Source organism: Sitophilus oryzae, unplaced genomic scaffold, assembly GCF_002938485.1.
Source record: "Sitophilus oryzae breed Bouriz unplaced genomic scaffold, Soryzae_2.0 scaffold_1657_pilon_pilon, whole genome shotgun sequence".
NCBI classification, from domain to species: domain Eukaryota; kingdom Metazoa; phylum Arthropoda; class Insecta; order Coleoptera; family Curculionidae; genus Sitophilus; species Sitophilus oryzae.
Window position 1 is genome coordinate 345,481 of NW_022146344.1, and position 27,596 is coordinate 373,076.

Consider the following 27,596-nt stretch of genomic DNA (forward strand, 5'->3'; position numbering starts at 1 on the left):
AGTCCTGATAGAAAAATCTGTGGAATACAACAGGCCCCTAGCATTGGGGTTCGTTGATTTCTAGAAAGCATTTGACACAGTAGAATTAACATCAATAATAGCAGCATTGGAGCAGGGAAGAGTAGATTATAGGTATACAAGGCTTATAGAATACATATATAGTAATGCCACCAACTGTAAAACTTCACGAAACAACAGATAAAATTGAGGTAGGCAGAGGAGTTCGACAAGGGGATACTATTTCGCCTAAAGTTTTTACAGCTGTCCTTGAATACGCAATGAAATCACTCTCTTGGGAGAATAGGGGCATAAATATCGATGGTGAAAGGTTGACACATCTATTCGCAGATAACATCGTCCTTGTCTCACATAACATCGGAGATTCAAAGCAGATGCTCGAAGAATTAGTGCAGGCCTTATTAAAAGTCGGTCTCCGGATAAATACGAGTAAAACGCAAATAATGACAAACTTAGTGCTCACACAGAACATCAGAATAGGTGACGCAGACATAAAAGAAACACATATATACAAATATCTCGGGCACGAAATACAAATCGGAAAGAACAACCAAACACACGAGATACAGCGCAGAATAGGTTTGGGTTGGGCTGCTTTTGGCAAACTGCGGGAGACCTTTAAAAGTGATATACCCATATGCTTGAAGAGGAAAGTTTATAAACAATGCGTCTTGCCGGTAATTACATATGGAGCGGAAACTCCAACAACGAAAAAGTCAGCAGAAAATTTAAGAGTAGCCCAGAGAGCCATGGAGAGAGCCATGCTTGGAATAACTAAAAGAGACAAAATTCCTAATAAGACTATCAGACAAAAAACCAAAATTAAAGACATAGTGGAACACGTAACTCGAATGAAATGGAGATGGGCAGGTCATGTGGCGAGAACATCTAAAGACAGGTGGACTAGAAGATTGTTAGAATGACGACCTCGAGCAGATAAACATAGTAGAGGCAGACCACCGACACGCTGGACCGATGATGTAAAGAGGATTGCTGGAAATTGGATGATGACGGCCCAAATCGAGAGACATGGAGAAATATGGAGGAGGCCTACGTTCAGCAGTGGACAACGATGGCTACATGATGATGATGATACTGGGTATGTCATAAAGTCGTGGAACATCAAAGTTTCATTTTTTTAAAAGGAACCCCCTGTATATTATTGCATATTTCGGTTCTTCCTTCAACTCTAAGCAAAAATCGAGATACACACAATACCGCAAATCAACCGTTTCCAAGTTATTGACTTTTGAAAATATCACTTAAACAATTCGATTTAACTAATTTCGATGTGTTCGGTTTCATTTAACTATGCCATTCTGCGGAAACTGTGATACTTAATAATATTTGACATTAGTTTTCAAGTTAGCATTTATAGATGTATAAAATGAGATTATATGAAGTCTGGAAATTACAAAATTTTCATTTAACATTTCAAAATCAAAACTTCATAATTCGGAAATTATTGAACTTAGGTACATCATATGTATTACGATTATGTATCTAAATTCAACAATTTCCGAATTATGAAGTTTTGATTTTGAAATGTTGTAATTTTCAGACTTGACATAATCTCTAACATGTTACATGGTTAGTGAAACGCGCGTCCAGTGTTAAAATTAAAAGTGTTTAGGTGTAGGGTAGTGATTTAGTGTCTTATTTTGCTGTGTAACAGCAAAGGTACCATCCAACTGTAATTAGTTTTCAACTTTATAGCGTTTTTTAAACAACTTCCACTGAGAACGGCAGCTTTTCATCGGAGAGCAGTCGTGGATAAGGTATTTCACCGGAAAGAAAACTAATTAATAATAATAAACAAAATATATAGACATAGGGCGCCAGGCATGTACAGAGAAAGAAAACACAGTTGTATATTACTTAAAACTAATGTTTATATTTATTCATGATGTTCTTTGATGGTAAATAACATTGTAAAATTGTAATACTTATGGTGGTTATATTATGTCCAAGAAAGTTATGTTAAAAATAAAATTAAATACGTTCAATGAAAGACTATGGAAAATACAATATAGATTGAGCTATTAAAAATATAAAAAAGTAGCATTACTTTATTAGTTTGTTAAATTTTACACGATATTAAATCTAAGATGTTGCAAGTCGTAGATTCTAGAATCTGTTCGGTTATTCATCTGTCAAAATGACGCTATTTTTATATAGAAAGTAATACTATTACAAAAGGTAATGTTCGTACGAGCTAAAGATCTAAATCATATTTTAAATACGAAATCGAACATCAGTAATTTATCCACTAGTACGATATTAAGTATTCAAGATTGAAAATGTAGAACATCTAAAACATAAAAACTAGAACTTAAATCTAAACTTAGCTGATTGTTCTTGAGACAATCCTGCTTCAAACAGTAACAGCGTGAGGTGGGACTCGTAGGTGGTATCTCTGTACAGTCTCTCGGCCAATGCAACAAAAGGGACCAGGATGAGGACACCATGAACTAATACAGCCGTAACTATCGATTAGGCTTAAAAACAGGAACGAAGCAGCATGGGGCCTACGCCACATCCACACTGGGGCATTCTGTACATAGGATAAACTATCCGTACAGTGGACACTCGTCCATCGGACACCCATCCATAGGAAAACTATATATGGGAACACTACCCGTACCTTGTCACACTACTAGGGCCTTGGATAATGCACGTACCGTGGATACTGTCCGTACCTTGGACATCCAACCATAGGACCCTAAAAATACGAAACTCTTGTTTAAAACCAAACAAAGTTTAATAAACAAAATAAACCTACCTCGAAACACTTCCGAGGGCTCAATAATAAACAAAAGAACTGTCCTTTCTTCCATTCCACATTCTGGAGGACAACAGCAAAAGTACACCAACGTGCCAGCAAAATACAAATACCAGTTAAGGTGGGCCAATCCAAAACTCTACCTTGTAGTTTCGAAACAGCAGCTGATTCAAATTATATAGCAAGATTTAAATAATTGCAATTTCTCTAAGCAGGGCTCTGAAGGTGACCGTCCGGCCAGAGACCAGACAAAAAGTGAAGTTAAGCGCGGAGAGCGAAACCTTGGAGCGATGTTGACAGCGCCTCCACAGAGCAGTGAAACGATAACAGGGTTGTCGACTAGAGAACGTAAAAATTACGCCAAGCGCCTCAAATAAAATATCAGGCCTGAACGATACGGAATCGGGTGACGATACGCCAGACATCATTATATATCATATACAAAGACATGTAACGAACTAAAAACGTTACAAATTAGCATTTATAGATGCATAAAATCTATAAATGCTAACTTGAAAACTAATTACAGTTTGATGGTACATTTGCTGTTACACAGCAAAATAAGACACTAAATCACTACCCTACACCTAAACACTTTTAATTTTAACACTGGACGCGCGTTTCACTAACCATGTAACATGTTTAACACTTTTAATCATCTGCTGATGATGCTAACATTGTTAGTTAAACGCGCGTCCAGTGTAAATGTTAAGAAACATAAGAATTTACTATAACTCAGTAATTTTATGAAAATATATTTATTATAGCTTATATCGCTGAAAAGCTTAAAAAATGGCGCTTTTTATGAAGTCATGGCCAACTATGGTTTCCATTTGCATGTTGGAATTTCAAATAAACCATATTCGAAAATGTTACAAGTTGACATATGATATGCTATTCTATTCAGAGTGTCATTTTCTATCGAATAAAGCAACAAAACACTGAGTGTACCATTTAAGAATAAAAAAGTTGTGGTCATTCCCGGTAAGACAGAAAGTGGCAGAAAACAATTGAATACGTCAATCCTAATTTATGTCATATATTAATATACCAAATTCCGACTTTTTATTTGAAAAAAAAATAAAAAAGTTATAGGGGTGAGCCACTTTTCAGACGCACCCGGTATTAACACATTTTTACTGTTAGTTGATGCTAGAAGTTAATTTACCAGATAACTACTGTTTTCTCAAGGTCAGTTGATTTGAAAAATATATCATGTCGACTATAAAATGTTATAAAATATTATATTTTAAATTTGTGAACAAAAGCTAAAATGATTGTTAAGTTAGTTTACAAATACTTAAAAAATCATAACTAAAACTAAAATTGTTTTTTTTTCTCGAAAAAAAACGTCATTCGTTCAATTAAAGTTGATATACAAGACAAAAATTAACATATAATGTGCACTAAAACAGCAACTAGTTTATACGAAAGCGCCAGGTAACTGAAACCTTCCTGGTAATTGTCAGCTCTCTTCCGAGTGGTTGACAAATTGCCTTCCATTCATATGGAAAAGCCAGCTAGGGCTGTTTTCCTATTTCATAATCCAACACCGATATGCACTGCAAGCCACGTAAAATTTATGTATTTTATGCAGAAATTCGCCGATTAATTATAGAAAAGTTTAGAGGAAAACTCGTAACACCATTAATGAAGTTGCCTTTGGGGTTGTTTATATTAAGTATAACGTTGCTTTAAATTAGTTTATTTAATATTAAATTTGTAATAAGACACAGTTAATTCAAAACGACGAAGCTATGCTCTGTTTTTCTTTTCTCTCAGGTAAGATTTCAACAGACGATGACAGAAAATAAGCAGATGACGTCCATACCAATCTATTTATTTCACTAAAAAAAGTTTCTAATATTTTTTAAGTTAACTATGGATGGGTTTATCCGATTATATATTATCTGAATAAATCGGTCGCGCGTTGTCTCTTGTTGTTTTTAACCAGTTTTATTGGTTTATTTCAAAAATGACAGATCATATTTCAATATTATTGGATTGACGCAACGATGAACGATATACGTACCCACTTGCGTATGAACCCGACTAAGATTCTTGAGGCTTGTCAAACTCTTGCTAAATTATAGGTTATAATTTTGTATCAAATTATGTCAAATACCGATTTGCGAATTGCTTTTGCATTTTGGTTCGTGTTATTAGTTGTGTATTTTGAGTTTTTTGAAGTTAAGTGGAGGAAAAATCGAGGGAAACTTAACTGTAGACCCAGAGCACAGTTTATAGTTAATATTCGGTGCCCAGAGAGAGAGTTTTATACACAAATAAAGTTACCATCAGTAAAGTTTGTATACCATCTATATATGGTATTAAAACTGGAGTAGCTGTAAAATAACATCATACAATAGGTAGATATAGATTTTAGTACTGCAGAAACATTTTCAAAAGGTACTGGTAAAAAATTAAGATTAAAGGTTATTATTAATAAAATATTTTGTTTTAATTATGTTGTGTTTTGTTTATTACTGTGCAATATTAATATTTTTTTATTTGCATATAAGTTATATTGAAAAATATAATAATAAATGCAGGAAGTTCCTTTAAGCTTGAAAGTAAGAAATAGTTCTTTTTTTTTTTTTGGTATGTGGCCTGTTTAAAAAACATCCTTGTTTGTTTCACATATATGTATTTCGCTTGTACACATACCGTATTTTTTTAATTAAATAACTCTATTAGATTTTTTCAGTTTTATAAAGTTTTTTTTTCACAATATTTTGAAGTAATCACTTGTCACTCTAATTTTAAATATGGGTATTTAATTGTACCAACTTATTTCTTCGTAAAATAAAACAAACTACTTTGAAATAAATTCGACAGACCTATCTATCACGGTCAAGGATTTTGTCGTTGGACAGACTTTAAACACAAAATGAAAGAGAAAGGACTGTAGTAGTATCCTTAGTTTTGGTTTATCCGTGGTATGTTTTGATAAATGACTACAAAATTATTTTTTTACATAAATTTGAAAAAATATGTATTTTTAATTTTTTAGTAAAATATCAATTTTCAGATGTACAGGCTCTTAAAAATGGTACCTCACTTCAGTGACTGATTCTAAAGATAAAAATAAAACACTGTACTACCGGAAGGGCAGCCATATGGATAATATTTTTAATTGAGAGCTACGATCCACATATTTTAGTTCTCAAGAAAATTCTAATGCAAGCTGACCCTCGAACATCTTGTATAAGAGTTAAAAAAATAGGGAAAACTATTTTTGTATGTTAACCCATTTTTAATGCTGATTATTGCTCGAAATCTATTTACTAGTTAATTACTGTTTTCACAACGTCATTTGGTCTGGAAAAATTATTGTCCAGACTATAGGTTGATTCTTAAATAAATGCAAATATTTTTAGGGGTAGTATATTTCGACCCCAGATACAGGATTAGGAAGTTTTTTTTGCGAAAAAAAAAATTGAAATTTCGAATTTTTTGAAAAAAATTTTGGAAATGTTTTTAGTTATTAGTTAAAAAACATAATTCCTTATAATATGGCAAATAGGTAGTAGATTAACTTTACAAGCAGGAAAACGTAGAAAAGATCCAGAGGTTCTCAATTTAAGCAAAAAACTTTTTTTTTGGAAATTTTCAAAATAAAATAACTCGGTTATTTTGGACTTTTTGCAAAACGGTAAAGAGAAAATATTTTTCTTCTATCTGAAAATATTCGCAGTTATTAAAGACTCACCGTGTATACTGTTATAAACGAAAGCTAGAATTATTGTTAAGTTAGTTTAAAAATGTTTATTTTACAAAAATCGTAAACTAAAATTGTTTTTTTTGGACAAAAATACGCTATTCGTTTAATTAAAACTGACATATAAGAACAGCAACTTGTTTATACGAGACCGTCAGGTAACTGAAACCTTCCTGATAATTGCCAGCTGCTTTCCGAATGGTTGATAAATTGCCTTCCATTCATATTGAAAGGCAATCCAGGGCTATTTTATTATTTGTAATGCACCACCGATATTCGCTGCAAGCCACGCAAAATTAATATATTTTATACTGCAGTTCACCGGTTAATTATAAGAAAGTTTAGAGGGAAACTCGTAACACCATTAATGAAGTTGCTTTTGGGGTTGTTTATATTAAGTATAACGTTGCTTTATATTAGTTTATTTAATATTAAATTTGTAATAAAACGTAGTTAATTCAAAACGGCGCAGCTGAAAAAGACAAAATGAAAAAGAAAGGACTATTAAATTTGACTATTTATTGTATCCGTAGTTTTGTTTTACTCATAAGAATGATCTGATGTATTTCAATCTGCTGCCCTATTAGGTAACAGTTAAATTTTACGTTTTAAAATAATACATGACCAAAAAATGACTTTTTAAGCAAGTTTGAAAAAATATGTATTCTTATTTTTTTTAGTAAAATATCCATTTTCAGATATTCAGGGTGTCAAAAATTGTACCTAACTTCAGTGACTGATTGTACAGGTAAAAATAAAACACGGTACTTCCGGAAGTGCAGCCATATGGATAATATTTTTAATTGAGAGATCTTACTCTGAAAGAATGATATGCATAGAAGCTGCGATCCAGATAATGTAGTTTCCAAGAAAATTCTAATGCATGATGACCCTCGAACATCTTGGATACGAGTTAAAAAAATAGCAAAACTATTTTTGTATATTAACCAAGTTTTAATGCTAATTATTGCTCGAAATGTATTTACTAGTTGATTACTATTTTCACAGCGTCAATTGGTCTGGAAATAGTGTTGTGTAGACTATTTAATGTTATAAAATATTACATTTTGAATTGATATTGAAAATAAGACAAAATAAAAAAATACAAAAAATTACAAAAATATTAACTGAAACTTTCTTTTAAAGAAAATACGCCCCACTCGTTCAATTAAAACTGACATATAAGACAAATATTAGCATATTATGTGAACAGCAACAAGTTTGTACGAAAGCACTAGGTAACTGAAATCTTCCTGGCAATTGTCAGCTGTCTTCCGGATAGTTGATAATTGCCTTCCATTCATATTGAAAAGCAATCCAGGGTTATTTTATTATTTGTAATGCACCACCGATATTCGCTGCAAGCCACGCAAAATTAATATATTTTATGCTGCAGTTCACCGGTTAATTATAAGAAAGTTTAGAGGGAAACTCGTAGCACCATTAATGAAGTTGCTTTTGGGGTTGTTTATATTAAGTATAACGTTGCTTTATATTGGTTTATTTAATATTAAATTTGTAATAAAACGTAGTTAATTCAAAACGGCGAAGCTAAACACAAAATGAAAAAGAAAGGACTATTAAATTTTACTATTTGTATCCGTAGTTTTGTTTTCCTCATATTAGGTATCAGTTAAATTTTACGTTTTAAAATAATACATGACCAAAAATGACTTTTAAACAAGTTTGAAAAAATATGTATTTTTATTTTTTTTTTAGTAAAATATCCATTTTCAGATATTCAGGGTGTCAAATATAGTACCTAATCTCAGTGACTGATTCTACAGGTAGAAATAAAACACGGTACTTCCGGAAGTGCAGCCATATGGATAATATTTTTAATTGAGAGATATTACTCTGAAACAATGATATGCATAGAAGCTGCGATCCAGATAATTTAGTTTTCAAGGAAATTCTAATGCATGCTGACCCTCGAACATCTTGGATACGAGTTAAAAAATAGCAAAACTATTTTTGTATATTAACCAATTTTTAATGCTAATTATTGCTCGAAATGTATTTACTAGTTAATTACTATTTTCACAACGTTAGTTGGTCTGGAAATAGTATTGTGTAGATTATTTAATGTTATAAAATATTACATTTTGAATTGATATTGAAAATAAGACAAAATAAAAAAAATACAAAAAATATTAACTGAAACTTTCTTTTAAAGAAAATACGCCACTCATTCAATTAAAACTGACATGTAAGACAAATATTAGCATATTATGTGAACAGCAACGAGTTTGTACGAAAGCACTAGGTAACTGAAATCTTCCTGGCAATTGTCAGCTGTCTTCCGAATAGTTGATAATTGCCTTCCAATCATATTGAAAAGCAATCCAGGGCTATTTTATTATTTGTAATGCACCACCGATATTCGCTGCAAGCCACGTATAATTAATATATTTTAGGCCGGTTAATTATTAGAAAGTTTAGAGAGAAATTCGTAGCACCATTAATGAAGTTGCTTTTGGGGTTGTTTATATTAAGTATAACGTTGCTTTATATTGGTTTATTTAATATTAAATTTGTAATAAAACGTAGTTAATTCAAAACGGCGAAGCTAAACACAAAATGAAAAAGAAAGGACTATTAAATTTTACTATTTGTATCCGTAGTTTTGTTTTCCTCATATTAGGTATCAGTTAAATTTTACGTTTTAAAATAATACATGACCAAAAATGACTTTTTAAACAAGTTTGAAAAAATATGTATTTTTATTTTTTTTAGTAAAATATCCATTTTCAGATATTCAGGGTGTCAAATATAGTACCTAATCTCAGTGACTGATTCTACAGGTAGAAATAAAACACGGTACTTCCGGAAGTGCAGCCATATGGATAATATTTTTAATTGAGAGATATTACTCTGAAACAATGATATGCATAGAAGCTGCGATCCAGATAATTTAGTTTTCAAGGAAATTCTAATGCATGCTGACCCTAGAACATCTTGGATACGAGTTAAAAAAATAGCAAAACTATTTTTGTATATTAACCAATTTTTAATGCTAATTATTGCTCGAAATGTATTTACTAGTTAATTACTATTTTCACAACGTTAGTTGGTCTGGAAATAGTATTGTGTAGATTATTTAATGTTATAAAATATTACATTTTGAATTGATATTGAAAATAAGACAAAATAAAAAAAATACAAAAAATACAAAAAATATTAACTGAAACTTTCTTTTAAAGAAAATACGCCACTCATTCAATTAAAACTGACATGTAAGACAAATATTAGCATATTATGTGAACAGCAACGAGTTTGTACGAAAGCACTAGGTAACTGAAATCTTCCTGGCAATTGTCAGCTGTCTTCCGAATAGTTGATAATTGCCTTCCAATCATATTGAAAAGCAATCCAGGGCTATTTTATTATTTGTAATGCACCACCGATATTCGCTGCAAGCCACGTATAATTAATATATTTTAGGCCGGTTAATTATTAGAAAGTTTAGAGAGAAATTCGTAGCACCATTAATGAAGTTGCTTTTGGGGTTGTTTATATTAAGTATAACGTTGCTTTATATTGGTTTATTTAATATTAAATTTGTAATAAAACGTAGTTAATTCAAAACGGCGAAGCTAAACACAAAATGAAAAAGAAAGGACTATTAAATTTTACTATTTGTATCCGTAGTTTTGTTTTCCTCATATTAGGTATCAGTTAAATTTTACGTTTTAAAATAATACATGACCAAAAAATGACTTTTTAAACAAGTTTGAAAAAATATGTATTTTTATTTTTTTTAGTAAAATATCCATTTTCAGATATTCAGGGTGTCAAATATAGTACCTAATCTCAGTGACTGATTCTACAGGTAGAAATAAAACACGGTACTTCCGGAAGTGCAGCCATATGGATAATATTTTTAATTGAGAGATATTACTCTGAAACAATGATATGCATAGAAGCTGCGATCCAGATAATTTAGTTTTCAAGGAAATTCTAATGCATGCTGACCCTAGAACATCTTGGATACGAGTTAAAAAATAGCAAAACTATTTTTGTATATTAACCAATTTTAATGCTAATTATTGCTCGAAATGTATTTACTAGTTAATTACTATTTTCACAACGTTAGTTGGTCTGGAAATAGTATTGTGTAGATTATTTAATGTTATAAAATATTACATTTTGAATTGATATTGAAAATAAGACAAAATAAAAAAATACAAAAAATACAAAAATATTAACTGAAACTTTCTTTTAAAGAAAATACGCCACTCATTCAATTAAAACTGACATGTAAGACAAATATTAGCATATTATGTGAACAGCAACGAGTTTGTACGAAAGCACTAGGTAACTGAAATCTTCCTGGCAATTGTCAGCTGTCTTCCGAATAGTTGATAATTGCCTTCCAATCATATTGAAAAGCAATCCAGGGCTATTTTATTATTTGTAATGCACCACCGATATTCGCTACAAGCCACGTATAATTAATATATTTTAGGCCGGTTAATTATTAGAAAGTTTAGAGAGAAATTCGTAACACCATTAATGAAGTTGCTTTTGGGGTTGTTTATATTAAGTATAACGTTGCTTTTTATATTAGTTTATTTAATATTAAATTTGTAATAAAACATAGTTAATTCAAAACGGCGAAGCTAAACACAAAATGAAAAAGAAAGGACTATTAAATTTGACTATTTGTATCCGTAGTTTTGTTTTACTCATAAGAATGATCTGATGTATTTCAATCTGCTGCTCTATTAGGTAACAGTTAAATTTTACGTTTTAAAATAATACATGACCAAAAAATGACTTTTTAAACAAGTTTGAAAAAATATGTATTTTTATTTTTTTTTAGTAAAATATCCATTTTCAGATATTCAAGGTGTCAAAAATAGTACCTAATCTCAGTGACTGATTCTACAGGTAAAAATAAAACACGGTACTTCCGGAAGTGCAGCCATATGGATAATATTTTTAATTGAGATATTTTACTCTGAAACAATGATATGCATAGAAGCCCCGATCTAGATATTTTAGTTCGAAATGTATTTACTAGCTAATTACTATTTTCACAACGTCAGTTGGTCTGGGTATATTATTGTGTAGACTATTTAATGTTATAAAATTTTATATTTTGAGTTTGTAAACGAAAGCTAAAATTATTGTTAAGATAGTTTAAAAATTATTTTACAAAAATCTTAACTACAACTATTTTTGATTAATCTATTGCTTCAATCTACTGCAGTAGGGTAACCGTAAAGTAAACGTTTTAAAATAATAGATTTCCAAAAAATGAGTTTTACACAAATTTGAAAAAATATGTGTTTTTAATTTTTTAGTAAAACATGAATTTTAAGATATACAGGGTGTCAAAAATATATATGAATTATCTAACTTCTGCGAGTGATGAAGTACAATAGTAAAGTCATTAATTATATATTATATATATATTATTATTACTATTGAAGTACAATAATAAAGTCAACAATCGGTCTTAAATGTCTATTATGCGCTTTTTAATAGCCATATCCTATATCTCCTATGGTGTGATACTGCGGGGCATAAGAGAAATAGATTCTAGAATATAACAGAAATAATTGTCTTGATATGATTTACGCATGTGTTCATATCGATAGCCTTCGATTGTAATGCATTAGCAACAGGTTCCAATATACCTGAATATTTGGCTATCCATGCAATAGTAGCAGCACACTATAACTGATAAGCACTTTTTCTTGCAGCAGCACTTCCTTCTGCAGATATATTTGCAAGTCCATTAGTAATTTCTTCAAAATATTTGTTAAAAATGGCAATACAGCTGCCTCCCCTCCCACCTTGCGCGCCGCTCCACTCCTATCGTGAGATATGGAGCTCGTGAGCGTCAGCATCATTAACAATACTATAAAAGGTTATACATGTTGTTTCTGTGTACGTTTTTGGTCAGGTAGATTTATCAGATAATGTGCTATTTAACATTTACAATATATAGGTCATGAGTTGGAGCTTTATATAGTCTGTCCAACGACAAAATCCTTGACAGTGATAGATGTGTCTGTCGCTTTAATTTGTAATCCTAGAATATATATTACAAAACCCTTTTTTAACAAAAATATCCAAATATTTTTTTTTATTTTCCGCGAAAAACTGAAACTGCCTGGGGTACCTCCGTTACCCCGCACGGCCTGAGGTGATTCGAAATCCTACACGCACTATTCACGTTTTTACGTGTTGGTGACTTTGTATCAAGACGTAAACAAGTTCTATATTCAGTTTGGTGTTGGTATTTACTTTGATGTAGTAATTTAGTAAGTGTATTTATTGGAAAATGGCGCAAAAGGAATATACTGATGACGGTCTAACAAAAAAATGATTCCTGCCGAATTCGCTTAGAGAGCTGCAAAGAACAATCCTGCAGCACAAGGGCTTGTACTTCTAAACGTTCTAAGAAGGAAATAAAATAGTAACAAGTTTCACAAAACTGTAAAATCAGCAATAAATTTATTTAAAGCACCATTCCTATAAATCCTGCTAAAGAGATTCAACCTAATTCAAACCGAAGATGCGACTTTTGCGCCAGATCACATAAGAGAAAAACAAAAATATTATGTAATACATGCAAAAACCCCATTTTTAACATTCTCCGCAAAGAATGTAAAACGTTTTTATGATGCCCTGACTGCCAAAATAATCTGTAGAAAATTAATAAGAGTTTAGTTTTAAAATTAAATGTTTTTTATATTAAACAAATACAAAATATTTAAATTATTGTCGTTTTATAATTAAACTTTACAAATAATTATTAATAATTTACCTGAGTGACAAAATGTTAATAGTTCTTGGGATATATCAGTGGGGTATCATAGTTACCCCACACGGCCTGAAACGTAACTTTTTGTTATGCATAACATAAATTTTCAAACATTTTTTGACTGTTAACTGTTAATTTCATATGTTTGTTTTTCTTCAATTAAAAATATATTAATCTCACATAATGAAGACCTAATCTACTATAGCACAATATCTAACAAAATCTTAATCAAAATAATTAAAAAGAAAACTAGAGACGTTCGAAAACAAGTTGGAAAATATATATCCCAAAAATGTTGGGTCTATATTGTAGCCATTAAATCTATGTTTGGGTAAAGTAGAAATTACACCGGAATTATCACTGAGGGGCTATTGCTTTTAACTGATTATTAGTAAGGAAAACCTTTTTAACTAGAATTGCCGCTAACATTGTTAGTTCGATGCCACAGGGTTGTAGTTTAAGTTATTTATTATTAAATGTAGCCAATTTCCCTTGGGTCCAATTTCATTAACAATACTATAAAAGGTTATACATGTTGTTTCTGTGTACGTTTTTGGTCAGGTAGATTTATCAGATAATGTGCTATTTAACATTTACAATATATAGGTCATGAGTTGGAGCTTTATATAGTCTGTCCAACGACAAAATCCTTGACAGTGATAGATGTGTCTGTCGCTTTAATTTCAAAGTAGTTTATTTTATTTTACAAAGAAATAAGTTGGTACAATTGAATACTTATATTTAAAATTTGATTGACAAATGATTACTTCAAATTATTGTAAAAAACTGTATAAAACTGAAAAAATCTAATCGAGTTATTTAATTTAAAAAATACGGTATGTGTACAAGCAAAATGTATGTGTTCAAAACAAAAAAGGATGTATTTTAAACAAAACACCACATACCAAAAAAATATAAAAAAGAACTATTTCTTACTTTCAAGCTTCACGAAACTTCCTGCATTTATTACTATATTTATTAATATAACTTATGTGCAAATAAAAAACATTAATATTGCACAGTAATAAATAAAACACAACATATAAATAAAACAAAATATTTTATTAATAATAACACTTACTGAATTTTATACTTTAAAAGCTGATCAATTAACTAAATAATTAATCTTAATTTTTTAAACAGCACCTTTTCACATTATTTCTGCAGTACCAAAATCTATTATTTACCTATTGTGTGATGTTATTTTACAGGTTCCAGTTTTTAGTACCATATACAAGATGGTATACAAACTTTACTGATGGTAACTTTATTTATGTATAAAACTCTCTATCTGGGCACCGAATATTAACTATAAACTATGCTCTGGGTCTACAGTTAAGTTTCCTTCGATTTTTCATCCACTTAACTTCAAAAAACACAAAACACAACTAATAACACAAAATACAAAAGCAATTCGTAACTCGGTATTTGACATAATTTGACAAAAAATTGTAACCTATAATTTGGCAAGAGTTTGACAAGCCTCAAAAATCTTAAGTCGGGTTCATACGCATATGCGTACGTATGTCGTTCATCGTTACGTCAATCCAATAATATTAAAATATGATTTGTCATTTCTGAAATAAACCAATAAAACTGGTTAAAAACAACAAGAGATTTATATATAAACCCATCCATAATTAACTTAAAAAATATTAGAAACTTTTTTTAGTGAAATAAATAGATTGATATATTAGAATTTAGAATATAGAATGAGTGGGAGGGGGGTTCATCACTTCGACCTTACAGATCCATTGTGTCCCCCTTTCTTGAATCATAACTCATCATACAGTCCCAGGGCTTTGACAAAAGCCAGTATCTGGAACGGTTTTATAGTGGGTAGTTCTCCATCTCCAATATCAGTCGTACCAAAATTCATGGCACGAATGGTTGTCGTCTCGGCGCACTCAGTGATGAGGTGTACTGGTGTTTTACCATCTTCCCCACAGAATCTGCATTCGCCGTTTCTTCTTAGTTTCAATCTACTGAGGTGTTCATTGAGGAGACAGTGTCCTGTTAAAAACCCCGTGACAATCCGAAGATTGTTCTTACTCAGACCCAGGAAGATCTGTGATTTTTCTTGATCATAAGACCTCAGAAACTTCTTCGAGTGTCTTAGACCATTGCAAGATTTCCATTCCAGGTTGCGGATGGAATCTTCCAAGTTCTTGAGTTCCGCCTTGAGTTGGTTACCACTTGGAAAGCAGAACGGTTCTGGTCCAGTTAGTGGAGTGTTCGCTCCTTTCCTAGCTAGATTATTTGCTTTTTCATTGCCTACTATCCCTTGGTGAGCAGGCACCCAGTGTAGGAGGACTTTGTTTTCTTTGCCTAATTTATTCAGCTTCTCTATGCATTCTTTGACCAATTTCGAATTGATTTATACTGAGTTGATCGCCTTTAACGCTGCTTGACTATCAGACAAGATGGCTATTTCTTGTTTCCGATAGTTCCTATCTAAGATAAGTTGTACGCATCTCTCGATAGCGTAGATTTCTGCCTGTTGGATACTAGGGTAAGTGCCCATTGGTTCGGAGTAATTAGCTCTCGGCCCAAACACTCCGATCCCTGTTCCCGTATTGGTTTTGGAAGCATCAGAATACCAAGTTATGGTATGGTCTTTTAACTGCTGGGCAAGCGTTTCGCTCTTCCAATCCTTCTTATTGCTCAATACTACATTGACATGTTTGTCAAAGTTGTACGTTCTTGGCATATCGTCCACTGGGAGTTTCAGGAGTGGTATTTCCTTTTTGAGGGTGTTCCAAGCCCCTGATCTGACAATTCTCCCAGTTCTAATTCCGTTAGTGACCATTCTAATCATTGTCGCATGGGCATCTCTACCAATGACAATGTGCAGTGGTGTTAGATCTAGAATGACCTCCATTGCTGCTGTTGGACAGGTTTTCATGGCTCCTGTGATACAAACGCATGCTAGTCTCTGGACTTTGCACAAGTTTAGCCTTGCCGTCCGTTGCTCTAGTTTTGTGAACCAGGCAACTGCTCCATAAGTAATCATGGGTCTTACTATCATGGTATACATCCAGCGCAAAGTGTTAGGGGAGCAGCCCCATCTATTTCCGGCCAGTCTTCTGCATATCATGAGAGCCTTTATGGCTTTGCTGGTAGTGTTCTTAATATGCCTGTTCCACAGGAGTTTACTGTCCAGGGTTATTCCCAGATATTTAACTTCCTGTGTTGGCAGTATTACCTTTCCATCTAGTTGAATTCTTTTCAAGTTTTTCAGACTTCGCTTTCTGGTGAATGGCACTATCGCGGTTTTGTCTGAGTTGATACTCAGCACGACAGTCCTACACCATCTCTCAGTGATACGGAGTCGTCTTTGGATAATATTACACAGGGTGCCTTTTCCCCCGAGCGATGATGACTATGTCATCTGCATACCCAATGCAGTGTATTCCCGCTAGAGTTAATTCGTCTAGTAGTTCATCCACTACCAAGCTCCACAGCAAAGGGGAGGTTACTCCACCTTGTGGAGTTCCTTGCGTTGTTTTAACAGCTACAGTTTTGGTGCCCATCTGAGCCTCTGCTGTTCGTGTTACAGCATTTCCCAAAACCAGCGAATAATAGTTCTGTTCACCCCTCTTGTTTCTAGAGATCGCCTGACCACCTTATGTGGTATATTGTCAAACGCCCCCGCAATATCCAAGAAGGCACAAATTGCTGTTTCTTTGCTATCCAGACTTGTCTGTATTAGCTCCGTTAATTGGTACAGAGCAGTTTCTGTGGATCTGCCCGTTCTATATGCATGCTGACTATCATGCAGTGGTTTAACCTTTAGATGATTTTCTCCAATATGGTTGTCAACTACTTTCTCCAGCGTTTTTAGTATGAACGATGTGAGACTAATAGGCCTAAATGACTTGGGATTTGTCCAGTCAGTTTTGTCTATTTTGGGTATGAAGATTACTTTTGCTCTTCTCCATGTGGTTGGTATATATCCCATCGCTAGACTGCTTCTTGTAATGCTTAGTAGATGGTGAGTAGCTATTTGCTGACCTTCCTTTAGAAGGGCAGGAAAGGTCCCATCTACTCCTGCTGCTTTATAGGGCTGAAAGGTGTCGATCGCCCATTTCAGTTTTTGTTCTGTTATTACTAGCTTGGCCACTTCCCAATCTTCCCTGCAAGGATTGTGGGGTTCAGTGGGAGCTACATGAGTATCAATAGGTATGCTACCTGGAAAGTGTATATAAAGTAGGAGATTTGCTCTCTCTTCCTCTCCCTCCGTGTAGCTTCCGTCAGATTTCTTAAGTGCCATGTTGAGGATAGATCCACTCTTGGCCATAGCTTTATGTAATCTAGCTGCATCAGGAGTAGAAGTGATGTTTTCGCAAAAGGATCTAAAGTCAGACCGCTTTGCTCTTCTTATCTCATTATACTCAGTTAATTTCTCGCTGTAGAGCTGCCATTCGGCACTGGATTTAGCTCTATTAAAGAGTCGGCGGACCTCCGATCTAAGATTGGCCAACTTCTTGTTCCACCAGGGCTTGTTGTTACTTTTTTGTATGCCTTTACTTGCGGGGCAACTAGATTCGTATGCATCCAATATTGCACCGCTGACTTCCCTTTCGTACCATTCTAGATGCAGATGGTTTCTGGCCCTACTTGCATCTATACGGTTTAGGTTGTCTACGAGATTGGTGTTATATATGTCCCAGTCTGTTTTTCTTGGATTCCTTCGAGTTTCTGTTTGGAGTGTGATTTCTCCTAATTTGAACTCGATGATTCTGTGATCTGATAGGGAGAGTTCCGTTGAGACCCTCCAGTGTTTCACGTAACTGATTACACTAGCACTCCCGATTGTTAAATCTAATACTTCTGCCCGCGTTTTTGTCACGAACGTGGGGCTGTTCCCTACATTGAGAACTTCGAGATTGCATGCTAAGAGGAATTCAAGTAAACACTCACCTCTAGTGTTAGTGTTAGTGCTTCCCCATACCTCATTGTGTGTATTGGAGTCGCATCCAATTAGCAGAGGTAGTCGCCGTTGGCTGCAGAATCGCACGAGCTCCCGTACCTGGTGGTGCCTCCCCGTCACCCGGAAAGTAAGCAGAGGCAATCACGATGTTTTTACTGCAATCCTCGATATTAAGCTGAACCATGATAGGAACAAGATCTCGGGTTGTAAATTCTGAAACACATGTGTAGTTAATGTCCTTTCTTATAAGAATACAGGCTCGGAGAAATTCCTGCCTGTTATCATATATTACCTTTGAATTTTTTCCAGACAAACCTCTAATTTGTCCCTGATACACCCAGGGTTCCTGGGCTAGTACCATTGCATAATGATTTTTCTCAAAGAGTCTTGCTATTGTAGCGGAAGACCCTTTTGCATGGTGCAGGTTTATTTGGGATATCCCATGCATGGGGGGGAAGGAAGAAAGGATAAGGGTGGGAAGAGGGGCTGGAGTAGGACTTTGGACCTGGTTTAGGTTACTGGGGTGTGTGAGGATTCTCCCGTTGTAGAGGGGATAGGGTATTCCTCATCTTCCTCTGACAACGGAAGTTCCTCCTCCGAGAAGTGGCCATCAACCTTCTCCGAGGATATACACCCTTCCACGGTTGGGGTTTGGCCCTCCGTGCCCTTCACAGTCGAGGAGCTAGTCTTCGGCTGAGGTACCTGTGAGGTAGAGGCTGGAGGATCTGTCTCCATTTTCTCTACCTGTTTAGCTTGGTCTCTTCTTAGACCTGATACCGGTGTTGTCCCGAATCTATAGTAAAGAGTGTATCCCTCTTTCTCTATTGCCTCCTTGGATTTGAGGTCAATTCCTATTGTGAGGACTTGGTCGTGGCCCTCCTCCCTCGAGTTGATGATTCGCCAACACGACGTCCTTACATCGGAGTTCTGACCCTGGATAAGGTGCAGCAGGTAGGCATAGGTATACACAGTCTATGAGGAGCATGCCCACCCGAAAGTGAATCCCCGCAAATCGCATTTGACCCACATTTTGTCCGTCGTTGTGTTGCTCTCCAATCGCCACTACTTCGTCCAGTATCGCCTCTTCTAGAGCCGTTTGCTGATCGGTGGTCAGTACAACCTCTGGGTAATCCTTTGGTAGCACTGCCATTTTCACTTGTCCAGCAATAGAGGCAAAGCTGGTGATATGTCCCTGCTTGCCTCTCGGTGTTGGACGTCTTTCCATCCTGGCTTTTTTCTCTTCTTGCCGGAGCAGAGGTGAAAGGTTTTCGTTCCCTCTTTTGCCCTTTGGTGAAGATGCGCCGGCCTGTTTCTTGGTTCCTTTGCCCTCCCCTCTATGGAGGAGTACTTTCTCTTTTGCTTCCTCTGGAGCAAGTCCTGCGTGGAGCAGTCGGAGGTATCTCCGTGCTTCTGCTCCGCTAAGACCCACTCTCAGCGGATCGTCCAACCCGCCTGGTTGACCCAGGCCAGGTAGACTAAACGGTAGTCTGTGTCGCCTGTTGGGTTTAGAGGTAAGCTCCCGACCCTTGCTAAAGGAGGTGGTAGCTTGAGTATCACTAGCGCAGGACGGTCCCGCGCAAGTGTCAGCCACCTCTCCTGTAGTTTTCTTTGGGGGGTTTGACCCCCTGGAACTTTCATTGTTCCTGTTCCCAGTGTCGCTAGGGGGTTTCCCCACAGCTTCTCCGGTGGTGTTGGTGTTTTTATTTTTATTACTGCTCATAGTGTTCCCACGAGTCGCTAGGGAAAGTCAGTCCACTTCTACAGAGCCCCGCATGTAGAAGTAAGGGGTAAATACAATGGGGTGCCCCCTGATGCCCCAAGGTTGAGACCAGTAATGGCTAGTCCCCTATCTAGCCACGCATCCCTTTGACCTGGTCCCGCCATCGTAGGATTTAGGTTTTTGGTGAGGTTGTCTCCTCTTGGTCCAGGCGGTTAAGCCAAGACCCCCCCACACCCTCTACCCGCGAACATGACCACAGACAGTAGAAGGTGCCTGGTTTAAATGTCTTGGTGCAATTCCCTGGCCACTACAGCCAGAGACAAGACAATGAGTGAGATGCTTCTTGGACCGAGCCAAAGTGCTAGAGGAGATTCTGCCAGCACCTGACAAGGAGCTTCCCCACCAACGACAAGGTCTTGCATCTCCTAGGGGAAGAGATTGATATATACGTCATCTGCTTATTTTTTGTCATCGTCTATCGAAATCTTACCTGAGAAAAAAAAACAGAATATATATGTAAACGTGTGTATGAAATTCATAGTATATTTTTTGTTGTAGTTTTTTTTATCATAATTAAATAGATTATGAGATATAGATATACCTTTTCTATGTATAAGCTAATAGCTAATAGCGGTATAGGCTTAGTATATTTCAGTTGATTTCAAAAAATTTCGACGGCAGCGCTGTATATGGCAAAAATCAGAAATTTTTGCTATGTATTTCACGCCATCCTAGTTAGAGTTCATGTTGATCGCATTTAATTAATTTTGAAATCGTGGCTTAGCCGAAAAAAAGTTAGCGCGTAAAGAGATCGTTATTTAGGGCGTTGGTGGGTGCAATAACATTCAATAACTCAACTTTCCCGGATATCCAACTCTCCCGAAGCAACATTTTATAGTTTCATAGTTTGTCACACCGATTTGGTCAAAAGCAAAAATGGATTCAAGCAGTTCGACGAAACAAGTCAGTAAACAAAGTGCTCGTTAGATAATCAAAAAATGAGAGGATAAAATATAACTTGCAATATTAATGATATACTTTTTTTAATCAACTCGTTATTAAATGATTTATAAACATCTTCTAAAATTTTTAGTTTTTTTGTTTTTTTTAAATTTCGTTATAGCCGAAATAGCCCCAATTATGACTCCACTAGCAAAACCGGTGAGTAATACTATGCTCGCTACCGTAGTTGAACTCATCTAAAAAGTTTTTTTAGCTAGCATAACAAGTTATAATACAATTTAGACCTTTTGGAGATATACCAAGAATTTAAAATACTTATTTACTTTTTTATTTTTAGAATTTTTACACATTATACTTCCTAACAATTTTAGACAAATTATATAATAAATTTTTCGTATACTAGCTATTTAAACCCGTGTATTTGTATATATCAGTTATTTACGATATTTTTCGATGGTGGCAGCACCGGCGGAGAATGAACCAAGCCAATAACAGAAAACCGAACATGTCTAGTCTAGATATCTGGTTATATAATTTATGTGATATTCATTATTCTATAGATATAAAAAGCATAATAAATTATGGATATTTATGTTAATAAGTTAATATTGTAAACTAATTTACAAACAATTCTAATATTATATTAAATATGCGTTACAACATTTCTCACAAATCATAGCTAAATAATTACTCATAATGTTCGGTCAATTAATATTATAAATTTGGGATATTATTGGAATAGAGAATATTTAGTTGTTTATTGACTATTACGAGAGAATTACAGACGTACGTGTATGTGTAATAAATTATCACAGCAAAAAGAGACAATATAACGATCTATAAATCTGGTTTTCCTCTGCAGACACAAGTGTAAACTGCGAGAACAAATGTTTAATCCATTACTGAACATGTGATACACATAAAAGGTTTTCATTTATGTGCTATAATGTTATAATATTGACTATGTACAAGTAAAGAGAGAAATCAGTTAAATTATTACTGCTATGAATTATTTGACACTGTCAAAGAGAAATACATAATTACCTTACCTTTAATAAAGTAATTTTGGTTCATCGAGGCCGGTGATCTCATTACTGTTTACGAGTTGTTTTCTTCAACATTTTATGAAAGTCAAATGATTAAAGGCAACGCACAAAAGAACCGCGAAATTGCAAAATTTAATGGTTGACATTTTCTTTGCTTAATTAAATTATTCATACAGCTGTAGTTGCCGCAAAATTGGTTTTATAAAGGTAAGAGCATAAGGGAGAAATTGTAAATACGAAAGAAAATACATTTATCAACTAAAAACGGGAAATAAATTAAATATGGGAAGAATAAAATTCATTAAGAGGATAATAGATAATTTGTCTTGGATTTATTAAATAAATTTGAAACATTTTATACTTTGATTTACTCCCTATGCTATAACAACAAAAATTCAGGTAATTTCTAATTATTCTACAGGGAGTTTCAAAAAACATGTGCCATCTCTTGTGGGGAGATTCCTCATGTAAAAATAAGATTTATTTTTCATATCAATATAGGTCCGATTCTGTTTTGTTTCTTAGCTACAAGGTGTTAAAGTCTTAATACATTTTCGATTTATTATAATTCTCTTCCAAATACTTTTAGTGTTTCGAATGGAATTTTGAGGGTAAAAGTTACTATAAATGCGACATATTTTAATGCTAAAAAAGTATCGACATGTTTACCAGTGATGTGCATATGGGTTATCACTGGAATATTTTTAAGCATGTACGCAATTGACTGTTTTCTGTTGTTAAAAAAAGTGTAAGCTGTTAAATGCCGATTAAAAGTTGTCTCTTGATATTTTGTTGATTTTGGCCACCTTGATGAGATAAACGCAATTTTATTAATTTGTCTTCATCCAAATCTAATAGGAAACTTTAAAAAAAAATAATATCATTAACTTGCGAAAGTTTTAAATAAGTACTCATTGATTCCCCATCAAAAAATTTAATAAATAATAAAAATCACCTAATTTTTATTTGAAATTGACATAATTAGGTAAGGTTAGACTAATAGTATTAATATTTAATAATAAATGAGGTAAAATATATAATTTATTAATTTTATCTTTATTGTAATTTCATTAATTGTGGTTAATAAATTTGCGTTTATCTCATAAAGGAAGCCGAACTTATAAACAGGTATATCAAGCGGCCCAGACGGAATATATTCCGAAATATTAAAAAATGGTACGTAGAAACTCTTTCGAAGCTTGACATCGATTTTCAATAAATGCTTAAACGGGCATCCTGCTCCAAAAGAATTTATATATCTTACATATCCTCAATCCATAAAAATGAATACTGACTGCAATGAATACCAGTATGAGCTAGGAGTACAATGAGCAGGTTATATAGTGAAATTTTGCGTGATCTTATACAAGAAGATTATAGAGAAAAGGAAGAAGCAGAACAGAACGGTTTTAGAGCAGAAAAGTCGGGTTACACATAACGTTTTATATCTAAAACGGATTGTAGAAAAAAGATCGGCGAGAAACTTGTACACACATCACACATGTAACATTTGTTGACCTACAGAATGTATAAAACACTGTCGCAATATCCAGACTAAGGAAAGTACTAGAACAATCTACCATTAATCATCGATAGGACGCAAAATTAAGAATATAGGCAGGAAAAGAGCTTATAGAAACGTTTGTAACCAACCAAGGTCAACAAGGGATAAAGAGCAGTGTGCAGGAGCAGAAACATGGAGAATAACCGAGAAAAACAAGAAGAGGGTAGAAGCAATAGTAATGGATGCTATTCGAAGATCAATGGGAATTTCCATAAAATGAATAAGGAATACTCCATAAAACAACAAATTGGTATCGATGGCACAATAACAGAAGGTTACGGGTACGTGGAGTGAATGAAAAATACAGGATGGGTTAAGAGAATAATGAATTGGTAACCAACGCAACGGGTAGAAGAAAACAAAGAAAACCGAGATTGGAATGGCAAAAAATGCACAAAAATCGATAATTGAAAGAAATCTCTGAACAGAGGATTGTACAAATAGAACAGGCTGGAGATTGGGTATCCGACAACGGCGAAAAACGTTTTAAATTTAAAAAAATGTGTGTGCACCGTGTGTGCACATTTGAAGTAAAACATCTTACTAACAATTATTAAGAGTCCATTTCACTAGTCCGAAAAAGTAGCAAAATAAGCGTTCGGCATTTGACGTTTAATGTAAAACTGGCTAGGTATTTTTACATAAATGAAGAAGGAAAATAAATTGAAGTTTTGTGATTACAGTGATATATAATTTATATGGTTTTGTAACAAATTGCTCGCTATTTTATGGCAAATGCTGAAGCTCTGCAAACCTTAATCAAGCCTTAATCAACGCGTGTGTTTGGAATTTTGGGTGTGTCTTAACACGACAGGATCAGACTAAGTCTTAAGGTGCCATTACACGGTGTGTGGCTTCCCGATCCACGCGTCTGGCACGCGAATCGCCGAGACAGGACGCGCCAATGCGTATTTTCGCACTTGCGATCTCACGGCCGACCGGGAGACAGAGTACAAAAGATATATTATATAACTTTTTAACATAGGCTATCGGTTTAAATTGGGTTTAAATTCATACAATCAAATAATTTATTCCGCAACTTTATTTTCAGTGCAGTTTATTAAGATAACAAGATGGAAAGCAAAATCATCTGGTTAAATTAAATAAGGTAATAATACTTTTTTTAACTAGGGTTATTTATGTTCAAAAGTTAAATAATATTTTTTTGCCTTATTTATGAAAATATAATTTTAGAGTATATCATATTTTCAGAAAGCCCATAACAAGGCAAATAATATAAAAAAATAATATACTGGGTGTCCCATTTAAAAAATGGAAGTAATATTTCGAAAATGAGAACCATCAGCGAAACGAGTAAACATCACTGGATTCTACGTAGAAAACTAAACGAGACTGTTAGCGGCACGCCTATGGCTATGCCATGACGCCCTCTGTGAAATGCAAGTCTAGTAGAGAGAACACTGCGATCTAATAACCTCATGCCTTGTAAATCTCTGTAAGAATAATCCTTTAATAAAGAGATTAGTTCAGTTTATTACTTTAATTTCTAACAGAGACTGAGTTTTCACCTTTTCGATAAGTTATAAGATAACCGATAGGGGAGGTCGGGGCATGATGACGAACGGGGCAAGATGACGAAGTACTGATTTAAAGAAAACTGTACATCCTAAAAATCCCATTTATTTCTCTATAAATTCCTTTAGGTGTATAATACGTCGGGTTACACATAGATGGAGCTATAGGTTTTGCATCGGGTTTAAAAAATCATAACCGCTTTTCACACCTGTTAGATGTAAACATCCAGCTCCAGAAAATAAAGAAAATAAGCAATTTCGCAGGTTTAAAGAAAAATAGAAGCCCTTTTCATAGTTAATCTTGATTATTGTGGACATTTTAAATATTAGAAGGTAAGATACAACTTAATTTCACTTAATTAATAATTTAATTTTTGCTGTTTTCTAATAAATGTTTCCTGGGGCAAGTTGACGGAGGCAAGATGACGAATTCGTCAACTTGCCCCACTGTGTATAAAATTAGTTAAATTCATTTTTTGATGTTTTTAGATGGTAAGAACTTATAAACACCGTACAGATAGACGCTCTTGGTCAGAAGACGTGCTTATTGCCGCGTTGCACTCTATTTTGCACGACCATAAGTCAGTTAATGCTGCCAGTATTGAGCATGGAATCCCGGAAGCAACATTAAGACGTTATATAAAAAAGCAAAATAACAACGAACCAATTCCTCTTAGTGGTGGGAGATTCAGAAGAACGTTTTCTGATGCTCAGGAAGCTCAGTTTGTGACCTACCTAACTGACCTGAGTATTAGAGCATTTGGAATTACATCAGTACAATTTAGAAAACTAGCCTACGAATTCGCTGAACTTAACAACATAAACCATCAGTTCTGCAAAACCACAAAATTGGCAGGCACGGACTGGCTTAAGTCGTTCATGAGTAGACATAGGATAAGTCTTAGGACCCCAGAGTCGACTTCGCTGGGACGATTATTCGGATTTAATAAAGTTGAAGTAACTAGATTTTTTGAGTTACTTAGAGAAACTAGATTAAAATACAATTTTACTGCTGACCGCATTTATAATGCAGATGAATCGGGATTATCAACGGTTCCCAATAAAAAGCCAAAGATTTTATCGCCCACTGGTTCTAGGAGAGTATCAAAAGTTGCTAGTGGTGAGCGTGGAAAAAACACCACCGTTGTATGTGCCATGAACGCCCAAGGGAGCTACGTTCCACCCTTTTTTATTTTTGGAAGAGTTAGGATGCGACCAGATCTTTTAAATGGATGTCCTCCAAACTCTGCTGGTATAGCTCAACCCAGTGGATGGATGAATACAGAAGCCTTTGTCCTATACCTTAAACATTTCGTGAAATTTGTTCGCCCAAACACAGAGACACCCGTATTGTTGATCGTTGACAATCACTCGTCTCACACTTCACTGGAAGCTATCAATTATTGTAGGGATAATGGAGTGGTTATGTTGGGACTACCCCCGCACAGTACCCACCGCCTACAACCGTTGGACGTTGGGTTTTTTGGACCTCTCAAGACTTTCTATAGCCAGACTTGTGATAACTATTTGGTAAACCACCCGGGAAAACAAATCACCGATAAAGAAGTTGGTAGGTTGTTCGGGCAAGCTTATCTAAGGGCTGCAACTGTGGGAACAGCTATAAAAAGTTTTTCCGCTTGCGGCATTGAGCCTTTTAATGCTGAAATCTTTGGAGATTCCGATTTTGCGCCTTCTATGGTGAGTGAGAGGCACGTAACTGCGGACAACGAGTTCTTAAGCAGTGACGATGAACCACTAGCAGTTCCTGGGTCTTCAGGCTCAAATAGAATTGATCAAGCCAAAACAAAAAACAATGAAATACAAGATGGTAAACCACCAGCGGTTTTCAACAAAACTGAGCCAGAAAAGCTTGTGAATTTAATTCTCCCAGGACCCTCAGGATTGAATAAAATGGATTCTGCAAAGAATAAAAACTATGAAACACCAGATGTTGAACCCCCATTGCTTTCCAAAAAAAATCAGCCGGCAAGGTCAATGAATTTGTCCCTTCCTGGACCTTCAGGCCTACAGCAAAAAAAATCTGCAAAAAACAATGAAGCACAAGCTCTTGGCACTATGAGTTCATCCAGCTCCAGTCAAACAATCTCTAATGTTGATAGTCGAGTTACGCTACTTGAAATGAGACCCTTTCCCAAATATACACGTCCCATAAAAACTACCAAAAGAATTAAACAAAGGGCTTCTGTTATCACCTCAACACCCAACAAAGAAGAACAGGAAAGAAAAAACAATGAAAAAAACTTAAAAGAAATTAAAAGAAGGAAGGTTGATTCTGTGAAAGTCAAGAGAAATGTATTTCAAGAAAATCGTGAAAAGCAGGTAGGAAAGAAGAAGAAAACTAATGACATTTTTTGTCCTGGCTGCCAGGAATCCTATATTGAGCCTCCTACAGAAGACTGGATTCAATGTAACACGTGCGAGAGTTGGTGGCACGAGTCGTGCACAGCCTACGAAAAAGATGGCACATATACCCGCGACATTTGTTTATAATCGTCATCGTGCCCCTATAGGCTCG

At 34.6% G+C, this 27,596-nt stretch overlaps 1 protein-coding gene across 1 annotated transcript; it reads left to right on the top strand.

The window, feature by feature from the left end:
* The first annotated feature begins 164 nt into the window (after positions 1–164).
* On the top strand, positions 165–27,571 carry LOC115880758. Its single transcript, XM_030898039.1, has 2 exons — positions 165–695; positions 25,550–27,571. Exons 1-2 carry the CDS (start codon positions 165–167, stop codon positions 27,569–27,571), a joined length of 2,553 nt encoding a protein of 850 aa, XP_030753899.1.
* The last annotated feature ends 25 nt before the right edge of the window (positions 27,572–27,596 follow it).

Bases quoted from the DNA above. Each gene is read 5' to 3' on its own strand.
- LOC115880758 (XM_030898039.1), top strand. From the start codon at position 165: ATGCCACCAACTGTAAAACTTCACGAAACAACAGATAAAATTGAGGTA. The intron at 696-25,549 runs GTAATTACATAT...TGATGTTTTTAG, and splicing joins ATAAACAATGCGTCTTGCCG to ATGGTAAGAACTTATAAACA.